The sequence below is a fragment of the Pieris brassicae genome, chromosome 2, assembly GCF_905147105.1.
Source record: "Pieris brassicae chromosome 2, ilPieBrab1.1, whole genome shotgun sequence".
Lineage (NCBI taxonomy): Eukaryota > Metazoa > Arthropoda > Insecta > Lepidoptera > Pieridae > Pieris > Pieris brassicae.
In genome coordinates, this window is record NC_059666.1 from 15,371,091 (window position 1) to 15,382,491 (window position 11,401).

At 35.0% G+C, this 11,401-nt stretch overlaps 1 protein-coding gene across 2 annotated transcripts; it reads right to left on the minus strand.

Annotated features, from left to right (window-relative positions):
• Window positions 1-57: 57 nt before the first annotated feature.
• Window positions 58-11,377, minus strand: LOC123720237 (serine palmitoyltransferase 2). 2 transcript variants are annotated; one of them, XM_045676776.1, is made up of 7 exons: window positions 11,147-11,377; window positions 8,747-8,941; window positions 2,237-2,391; window positions 1,646-1,850; window positions 1,345-1,572; window positions 636-1,213; window positions 58-498 (listed from the first exon to the last, which is right to left on the minus strand). In XM_045676776.1, the coding sequence occupies exons 1-7, from the start codon at window positions 11,309-11,311 to the stop codon at window positions 393-395; spliced, it is 1,632 nt and encodes a 543-aa protein (XP_045532732.1). In that variant the 5' UTR covers window positions 11,312-11,377; the 3' UTR covers window positions 58-392. The 2 variants fall into 2 exon arrangements, with proteins under 2 accessions (XP_045532732.1, XP_045532733.1); XM_045676777.1 differs by lacking the exon at window positions 11,147-11,377 and adding an exon at window positions 9,044-9,075.
• Between the last annotated feature and the right edge of the window lie 24 nt (window positions 11,378-11,401).

Here is an 11,401-nt window from a genome sequence, read left to right on the forward strand (position 1 = left end):
CATTAAGTCAAAGTCAAGTCATTTTAAATTAAGTTTGGGTGGTATAAAAAAAGAATATAATACGAAAATAATTTATTACGTATAACTTATACAATAATTAACTATCTAAGATAACACTGTCAATCGCTGCACTGACTTCTGACATTCGTACTGACATTCAAACAAATATTACTCATAGGCCGCACTACGCTTATCAAAACGTACTAGGTTTCCTTAACATATTGCTGTAATACTTTTATCACTGGTTTAACAAGGCGGCAAAACCCGCATATATATATATATATATGAATGAACACGCAGCAGTGCAGCGAGACTTATGTAACGCGATTTTTGTGAACTGAACATGATGACTCACGTGATAGAGCACGTAGTTTAACAATTAGGGTAAGGTTCTAGGCTTTGCGCGAGTATCGAAGACCTATCTCGTCCGCAACGGCTTCTATTGCTGCTAGGCATTCGTCTAGCTGTGCTCGATTATGCGCAGCTGATAAGCAAAACCTGCACAAAAAAAATATTACTAAACTGTAATTTATATATACTATATTTATGTCATACTGTGTACGGGCTTTTACAAGAAATTAAATTTATTAAAACTATTATCTCTTAATAGGAGAAATAAGTAGAAGAAGCCATACCGTATGCGCGCCTTATTCAGAGGAGTAGCAGGAAAGCCGACACCAACAGTAGCGACACGGCGCTCTTGCAGCCTCTCGACTGTGGCCGCCATCTTGCTAAATGTGTACACCAACATTGGCACAACGGGAGAGTCAATATGTCCGAATGTTATAACCCCCAGGGAGCGTAACTTTTCGCGGAAGTAGCGTGTGTTATCGCGTAGAACGGCCACGCGTGCCGCACCAGCTGGTGAGGCGATGGCGCGCATGGCGGCCACCACCTGCGCGGCTACAGGTGGCGACATAGAATGTGCGTACGTGTGGCCATGGCCGCGGGCACGCACACTGTCGATTAGTCGACGGGAACCGGCTATATACCCGCCGGCAGCGCCAAAACTCTTCGTGAAGGTCCCCATAAGTATATCGATGTCTCGTGGATCCACTCCGCTGTAGTCCGTGACTCCACGGCCGCGGGGGCCCATAGCGCCAACCGAGTGCGCCTCGTCTAGGTACAGATAAAGCCCGTAACGCTTCTTTAACGCTACTAAGGCGCGTAGGGGAACAAGGGACCCCTCCATACTGTAAACACCTTCCACCACCTGTAAAACAACACCAGATTTACATGACTACTATCTTTAGTCCACGCTTTATAGTAAGCCTTTACTATCAGCAAGTTAAATTACATAATATTAATTAAGGCTAGAACTTCTTAGTAAAAATATATACTAACCACAACGATCCGCTTCCATTTCCCCTCAACAATAGCGCGACGCACGAGTGTTTCAAGATGTTTCATGTCGTTGTGTTTGAAGACTCGCACAGTGACACGTGCTAAACGCAAACCCAGGATGAGGGAGGCGTGATTATTCTCGTCACTTATCACCAATGACCCCTCCCCGATCAGTCCAGGCACTCCCATTGAGTTGGTCGCGAAACCCATCCCGAACACGATCGCGTCCTGCAATAGGATAACATATATTTGTATAGTCTTCATTAATTTGTGGATACAACCGTAGGATGGAGTAAAGTACCTCCACGCCGAGGAAGTCTGCAGTGGTCTTCTCAAGCTCGCGATGCAGGTTACAGGTGCCCAACTCCGCACGCGATGAAGCAAGCGCGAGGCCATATCGTTTTGCAGCCTCTTCAGCGGCATCCGCACATTCGCCGCGCGGTTCCGCAAAACCTAAGTAGTTGTAGGAACCCAGGTTTATATATGTCTTTTCCTCCCCGGTGAATCTGGAACATTATGTCACTTATTTTTTGCGGGATTTTACTCTAAGGGCCTCGGAGGTGATTTTGAAAAATGAACACAAATATCCATTTTGTTGACAAATCACACAATGCACCCGTTGATGCATAATATGTTATATTAGTGAGCGTTACTAGTACTACTTGTTTTGAAGAAGTTCTAGGTGATGCGTCCCAGCGAATGAAATCGGCCTCACAAATTAAACCAACCCACACAACAATTATTTAATACAATACACTTTTGGGTCACAAATTCTTTAATTTCCTTGGAAAAGAAAGCTTAAAATTCTGCACCTTAATTTCAAAAAAGAAAACGTACAAATCGATTAATAACACAGAAATTAGCAATTCATAAATACAGCAATCGAACAAACCTGAAGGTCCAGTTGTAATCATCAGTAGCACGTTCCTTTAGCGTGACCTCAGCGGCGGGTGTCGATGTGACGGGCAAGTTGAAGCAGTGTCTCACTCGACGGTACAGGTAGCGCGAGAAGAATTGCTCAAACGGGTTGTACAATGGCGCATATCCCTTGTCAAACGTAAATAAAAAAAATATGTTACAAATTTACATTATGCCGGGCATAGTAGAAGAAAAACACTTAAATAAAATAACTTTCTCTGCAGCTGTGATTCTTTTGACATTTAACACCTTTTGTCACGCACGCTGAAAAGCACGCGAAACGTCGGAAAAAATTTAAAATTATGTAAATAATTATAAGTTTTTAATAATAATACATAGCTTTGATCCGTTCAAAAAGTGTTTTTCTTAATGTGTAAAACCTATTTTAAGAAAAGACAATACTATGGGCATTGTAGAATCTACCCGAAAAACATGGAAATTGAACTAGCGATGAAGGACGCGACTAAAGAAATATGGTTGAATGCTGTCTAGATCATCGACAATTACAATAATAACAGGTGATTTTAGATTTTTAAGCGTGGCAATTACCTAAATCGTTGGAGTTATGCCCCGAGAGTATAGCCATACATAGGCGCCTTCCTCAGAATTTAGCATAGCATTTAGTTTAGCAACAACATCGTTGTCTTTTGTTAACATAGCTTTTACACAATGAAAGAAAACACTTTTTTTACCGGATTAAAGCTATGTATTATACATTATATTTATATATATTATTTTACATAATTTTAAATTGTTCAAACGGGTTGTACATATCGCATATCCCTTGTCAAAGATAAAGATAAATAATAAAAAATTGTTACAAATTTATACCGTGACGCACGCTGTAAAGCGCGCGAAACGTCGTGAAAGTTTAAAATTATGTAAAATAATTATAAGTTTATAATAATACATAGCTTCAATCCGGTAAAAAGTGTTTTCTTTCAACGATATTCTTATTATTTAAATTATTAATTTTATCCAATGTTATTTAAAGCATCCCGTTGAACCAAGAACCATACAGCTATTTTCCTTAATGTTACTCAACAGTTTATTATAATAACAAAATTTTGAATAATAATAATATTATTATTTCAATAACTAGCATAGCTATTGCGAAGACGAAAAACGATAGAAAATACAGGAATCTCTATTATATGAACCTCGTTATGTCGAAATTCTCAATAAGTCGAAAAAAATTGCCATTCACTTCCGCTGAACGCCAAATACGCGGTATCTGGAATTATTTGGACTTTGTAACTCGAATAAAATGTTACTTCCCTACGAAGTATTGATAATACATATTTATACTCTATAACTCGAATTTCAAAACGGAGACTCCAGAAGTCGTAGTTAGTAAAATATAATTTTATCTATTGTGATTGCCTTGTACACGTGTAATGAATATGTACATTCATAAAATATGTTTATAAAAAATCTGCCAATTGTTTAAATCAAAAGAAAATAACGGATTATTTGCAATGTATGTACAGTTTACTTCATTAATATGTAATTTGTTTAAATATGTAAAAAATGCATACTACGATGCGACAAATCGAAAATACACTTAGAAATCGGGCCTTTGTAAGTCGAAATTTCAGCAGTTAAAACGTAATATGTATCTCAAAGTTCATGTTAAGTCGGTAACTAGACTGTATACATAATTTTCGAAGTAATTTGGACACTATGAAGTTGTTTACATTTAAAAAACACTTATGTTACTGTAACTAGCAAAAGAACAGAATACCGATTAGATTACGTCCAAGCGTGTTTCAAGGAGTGATAAAGAAAACAATCATATTAGAACAATAAAAAGTAATACATATTTTACATTTTCCTCTGCTATCGCGATAACTTACAGCTTATATTGAGTCATACCACTTATGTGCTGTGATTTGATAATTAATAATCAAGAATTTATAGTAAGTATTATTCATTAAAAATAACATGACTTTTTAAGATGCGATGCTTTCAAATAGGTATAATCATAATGTTTTATTTGAGAAATTAAACACTCATATTACTTGTATTATCTTAATAGAAACTAAGTATAGGCTATCATTAATATAGGTAACAGATATTAAAAAATGTAATAATTAAAATCGAGCATTGAGCAGTGTTGGCCTAGTGGCTTCAGCGTACGACTCTCATCCCTGAGGTCGTAGGTTCGACCCCGGCTGGGATTTTCTTTCTATGTGCGCATTTAACATTAGCTCCGACGGTGAACGAAAACATCGTGAGGAAACCGGCTTGCCTTAGATCAAAAAAAGTCGACGGCGTATGTCAGGCACAGAAGGCTGATGACCTACTTTACCTATTCGATTAAAAATTGATTATGAAACAGATACAGAAATCTGAGGCCCAGACCTAAAAAGGTTGTAGTGCCACTGATTTTTTTTTAATAATTAAAATCATATTTATGTGACTCTCTGTTATAAAAACGCGACTGTAGTCGTAATGTCGACTGTAGGCGATTAAAATCTCTCTTCCATTTAGGGATACGCCCTTGATTTGAGAACTGGCAGTAAATATAAAATCAGAAGCATTTTATATAAATTTCTGTTTTTGACGTTCATAAGTGTACATTGTGTTACCTAAATGATGAATAAATGATTTTGAATGAAGCCATTCGAGAAAGGACGCGTATGCCTAAACGATGTAGTAGTGTGACCTAAAAATGGAGGCGGGCGGGACAAAACGCGATGGCTTCTAATTGCGACCTCAGCAGAACAAAAGACCGCCTAGCCTGGGTTGGACTGACGACATCACAAAGCATGCAGGCTGCAAATGGATTCAAAATGCGCATATCGAATTGGAAGAGTATGAAGGAGGCCTACGTCCAAAGATCGACCTAAAAGAACGGCTGATAATGATCAAATGAGATTCCATCTATTATATAACTGTTAATATGTTAACCGTTATAACTATATTGGTGGTTTATGGAGCGTTTATTTACGCTAATGGCTATATAAAAGTGCGCTGTGCACTTTTCATGTATCTCTGTATGTACTTTTCTTCCTTAGATTTTATTTAGTAAGGGTAAGGTTTTATGATCTATGGACCAATCGTAGAAACATAAAAAATTTTCCTCTACGTAAGAACTTTCTAGCATAATGAGCATAAACAAAAATAATTAGCATCGTTAAGCATTGGTACGTCTTACATATGAAATTGGCGTTTTGTATGGGAGGAACAAAAAGTCGAATATTTTGAAATATAATATATTTAATTAATCAAAGTATGATGGTTCAGTGCATAGAAAACAAACCACTTTTGCCATCTCATAGGTAGTTCATTGATCCCTTTACTAAAAAAACCAGTCGGACGGGAATCGATAAAATCTGTGAAGGCGATTTAGACTGCCCCATCAGAGTTAAATTTTTTCCCTTGCAAGAAGTTGTCCAAATTTCGAAAAAAATGGTAATCTGTTGGAGCAAGGTCCGGGGAGTACGGAGGATGTCTTAGACATTCCAATTGAAGCTCTTCTAATTTGGTAGCCGTCTGTTGTGCAGTGTGTAGTCTAGCGTTGTCGTGAAGTAGCAGTGGCGTGGAGCGATTGACCAGCCTAGGTTGTTTAACCGCTAGCTTTTCCATCATGGTTTGCAATTGCTGACAATAGACATAAGCCGTAATAGTCTGGCCAGATTTGAGAAAACTGCAATGAACAATACCGGCACTAGTCCACCAAACGCGTACAAGTTACTTTTTTGGGGTTAATTTTCGCTTGGGGCAGGATTTGGCTGGCTGGCCAGGATCCAACCATTGCGCTGAGCGCTTCCGATTATCGTAAAAAATCCATTTTTCATCACAGGTAATGATTCGGTTTAAAATACCTTCATTATTGTGCCGGTTCAGTAATGTAACGCTGCAGTCGACGCGCGTTTGCCGGTTTGCTTCAGTCAATTCGTGAGGTACCCACCTTTCAAGCTTTTTAATCTTCCCAATTTGCTTCAAGTGAATTAGAACAGTTTTACTAACAAAGCAGCCTGCAGCTAACTCGGACGTGGTTTGCGATGGATCCGCTTCCACATTAGCCTTCAATACTTCATTATCAACTTGGGTCTCAGGCCGTCCACGGGGCTTGTTCTGCAGGTCGAAATTTCCAGAACGAAAACGTTGGAACCAAAAACGAACTGTGTTTTCTTTTGCAACATGATCGCCATACATATCATTCACTCTTCGAGTCGTTTCCGCAGCACTAGTGCCACGGCGGTACTCGTACTCGTAAATAATGCGATACTTTAAGTTTTCCATTTTGTAAAATGAGTGACGCAAACAGAAAAAACAAATGAATGACGATCATCGAAGCACAAATACATGAGTAAATAGCTGTACAAATTTGAATTTGAAATTCCTAACCAAAGAGGAGGTATTTGAGGTCAAAGTGGCCAGTACGACAAAACGCCAATTTCATATGTAAGGACCTAATATTAACATGTTTCGCATTTTGTTTTACTACGACGGAAAAATACAAGTTTTTACGTATCACTAAGTATGTGTCTATTTCACTCATAGGTCTTACGGTCTTTGTAGATTAAAGGGGAGTCACTCTTAACTAGCTTGTGTTGTGCGTATGTCAATGGATTATGTACGACAGAAGTGTGTGAGTCGAAACAGATGTCGCACGATGTGTTGTGTGTTGTTTGTATATGTATCATGTGTGTGATGTATGTTTCTTATAATATGAACAATATAACTACTATTAATAATAAGCAATTCTTCTATGGGCTTGGCTTGCCATTTTCAATTTACGTAAATGTTTTAATATGTTACGCTTGTTAAGTCCGAAGCTCGTAACCGGATGAAACATGGAGCGGACTTTTTCTGTCTTTGATTCATCGACCATTTTACTTTAATGCGATCACCGGAATGATGGTAAGTGCATGTTTGTTCCAACCCCAAATTATTAGTTTCGCCAGATATCGTACCCAGGAACATATCGTTAAAGCGAATATAACAGAATAAACACTACTTATCCAGAGCTTGATATATTCGGTGGTGGGCTGAACAATTTTAAAAAAGGGTTATTAGCGCCTATCTTGTACCTAATCCGCATTCATAAGCAAAAAATTACTAGGAAAACCTTAAATTGGAAGTGTAAAATATTTCTTTTATATTTTAATATTCTTTGTAAAAATTATGTTCGGCATAATGTAACGTATTTTAGAATAGATAGCTTGTAACATACAATAGAAAATGAATAATATATGGTGTACGTCAATAAATAAATAAATAATTAGTTTGCTGTACATTGCCTTTATTTATTAATGTTAGGCACAAAACCATAACCATGGTATATTCACAGTTCAGACATTCCAATGCGTCTTTTGTTTACGCTAAGGGTTTCATATTGTGCGTCAATAGCATAACATACATTTTCCTTCCTCGACAAGATTTGCGGTATAATTTAATTTCCGTTGCAGGACTTTATCATAAACATAATTGCATCCATCAATATTATGTTTACTAAGTGAATATAATAAAAATAATTTTAATTTCGAAGTCGTTTTGTATTATAGCCTCGTTTATAAAATTTTCAAGTAGCAACAACAGGTAGTTACGGACACGCTCCATTCGTGCTTCGCTAATTAACCCGAAATATCATTTAGACCTAATTAGAGCGTGGCGAGTGCAGTACTCTTGGAGCAGCAATGACGTCAAACAGTGCTGTCTAAAATGTAAAGTTCCTGCCTGTACAGACCCATTAATTCCTATGTATTCCTAACAAAACGGAACCTAGAGCAAACATTCAAACGACGCAGTGCAGTATGCGACAGCTGCGGGCACGCGCAAGAAGCGGAATGCCGAGAGATTTGACGTTCCATTCAACCGACTGACCTAGATTTGTTAAAAATATTGACTTTTCAGATGTCTTTACCATCTATTAATCTTCTAGCTGCATTTCATATACAAACTATAATAACATAGATTATAATTAAATTTGGATGATTTGATAGCACTCCTAGTCTAGTAGGTGCGTTTTAATATGATTTTTTATATGAAAAGCCGAAAACACCTAATCTGTCACCTGCATTACGGAATTTTAGATATTATTTTTTAAAGAAAGTTCATCGTTTCGTAAATTATTTATCTTCTTGAAATATTCACGTAATTAACGACACTGCAGTAGTCATATGAGAACTTTATATGACTGGTTATAAATATATAACAATTAATTAACATTTCTATGTCACGAATACATTCCACAGGAGTAACATTTATTATGTGTTAATTTATAAGGAAATTTGTCTTGTGGCTATGTAAAATTATTTAAAACATGTTCGGAGTGTTCTCCATACTATGTGTAACAATTAATTTTAAAGATATTTTGCGCAAATCAGTAATCAAAAACTTATAGACGCACTGCTCGTAAAAATATTACTGTGGCTATCTACACTCACACTTTTCAATAGTCAATAAATTTAAGCCTTCAAACGACATTAAATTTAAATAATGGATATTTGATTTTTAAAAATTATGAAGTTACCTCTCGATTTCTTTCGGTGGCGACCTTGGGTTTGAAGAACAATTGGTTTATGAAGCCAAGGAACATGAGTATGTAGAGGCCAGCGTGCGTAAGCGCTGCGGTGAGCAGTGAGGACTTCTCAAAGGAGCCCGAGTAGGTCTCTTCCTTTGACCAATCGATCCATGGCGCCTCATTACTTTTCCCTCTAGACATTTTCTGAAATTATATATGTTAAAATTATTAAAGTATTTAGAAAATTTTAAGTTGTTACAAAGCAATAAAATTAACCACAATTACGCCATAACAAATATTTATTACAGTGTATAAGTAATAGACTGCTCTGCTGAGAATCTCACACACAACTAAAGTAATTTTTGAAAAGTTTCCTACATTTTATCACTGATACATGAATACAGGAAAACAACATACAACTGCCTTATAACCCGCTACATCCATACTTGTATACAAGAATTAGTAAAGTAACGTAAATCGTATACATAAATTGATTTTGGGCCAAGTGACAAAATTTTAAAAAATATTTTAGATTATTTATTATTCAAAATTAAGTATTAATAATGATTCAAATAAAACATAACCCGCCAAAACAAGTAAGGCAAGATGGCGTCCCACCATTCTCTATGACCATGCCTGTAAACATGTTACCAACCTTCAAATTTTTAAATTACTATTCTTAAATTATATACAAACATTTATCATATTTCGATCAAAATCCGTCTGCAATGAAATCAAACACCAAGTCGGTATTATTATTCGATAGGTGGAGGCATATTTACAAGCATACTACGTCATCGTCGATTCGACTAATGTGGGACCTTCTTGTGTCATGTTATTAACACATAAGTTTAAATTTTTAATTACGGATTCTGTGATTAAATAATTATTATTTACCAGTTATTTTAGTCTATACTTTCTAATCTTTTTAATGCTATGTTTTACTCTACATAAAACTATATTTTTCATACTGTCAAATAGCCTATTACATGAAAGCAAGTAGGAAGTAATAGAAAGTAGAAACTATTATACCGTATTGTACTGATTTAAACAAATATACACTTAATATAAAAGTGTTTAAAACTATAACAACACTATCCGACAATCTTATTAGCCAATATAATATTTTTACCAAATATTAAAACTAAATTCAGAACATGCTTAACCAATTCTAGAACATTATTGCCAAATGTTAACCCAGTAGTATCTCAGCAAAAATCTACATACTATCAAAAAAAACTATACTTTACTTATTTATGTGAGATCTTGGCTCATAATTACTTTTTTATTCATCTTGTAAACATCAATTTTAACTAAAACAATTCAGTATCAGAACCTAAAGTCGCCAATCATTTCATGATATAATCAATACTATCATGGCCTAGAAATTAATACAAATTATATCTGGAAACAAAAATTTTGTGGACAAAATTAGAAAATAGCGTAACTACTAAGTTTCTTGGTTCCTTTTTAACCAACTCTGTTAGAGATAATATTATAATAGATAATACTAGTGTTCATGTTTATGCAACAAATTCTATGTAAATAAATAAATTCATACTTTCACATCTCTAAATTATTAAAAAAAATTTACTATTAAGTAGTAATCAGTATTCATTTTTTAATTACAATTTCCCATTTACCTAAAAATTAGATAGTCTGATTATTATTTATCCTAAATAATATAACAAATATAAATTAATAGCATAGTTAGAGCATAATAGATAAAGATATTTAAAATGTAATGCATTGAGTAGTATGTACTAAACAAAGCAGTCATTAACATAGTATATGGATATGGTTCATTAAAATAATAATCATCTAACCATACAACTGTACCTGTTAACATGCCACCTAGTCCATGCTTCATTTCACAGGTTTAATTTTACAGAACTACATATTTGAACTAATTATTTGGTCAAGTTAATAAATATGAGAACATTGGTTTACCTTTCTTTATGTATACAATGAATTTAATTTTCGTAACCACTATTTATTAATCATTAATCTATGTAGTCTTCGTAGGCTATATTAAAATAAATTTCTTTATTAGAGATGATTTAAATTGAAAAATTCTGTTGAAGTAATAATCACTGCAAATTTTGTAAAACGAATATGAACATATAAAGCGAAACTAACGTATTTTTAACATACCACCTCTTATTGAAACAAGGCTTTTATCAAATAAGAGCGTGGTGACATCGAGATTGGTTGATTCTAATTTAGCTGAAATTACATTTGGCCTTGAAAATATTATTAACGCGAATATTGTGACAAACTATGTAATTAAAAAACAAATAATAATTATTATCCTTTTTAGAAGTTCAGTTTATAGGGTGAAAGTGCTCAAGATTATTAATCGCCGGTGGATTATGACCAAGAGTTTAATATGTTATTAATGAAACATACCGTAACGCCATTGCTCTGTTGAGCAATTTTAGTGTAACCATTTGAAGGCTGATTCACATTTCCATTGATTAATTTACTATTTGTATCATTTGTAGTGCGTTGAGATTTTATGGAATGGTTAAAGGTAATAGGAGGAACACAACCATTTCTTTTAAACGCCGCCATCCTTATGTCAGAACTAAGAGTAAGAAATCACAATTCAGATTATCTAGAAGTGTCACACAAGCACGAATTTAGTAATTTGACATTTGGAAA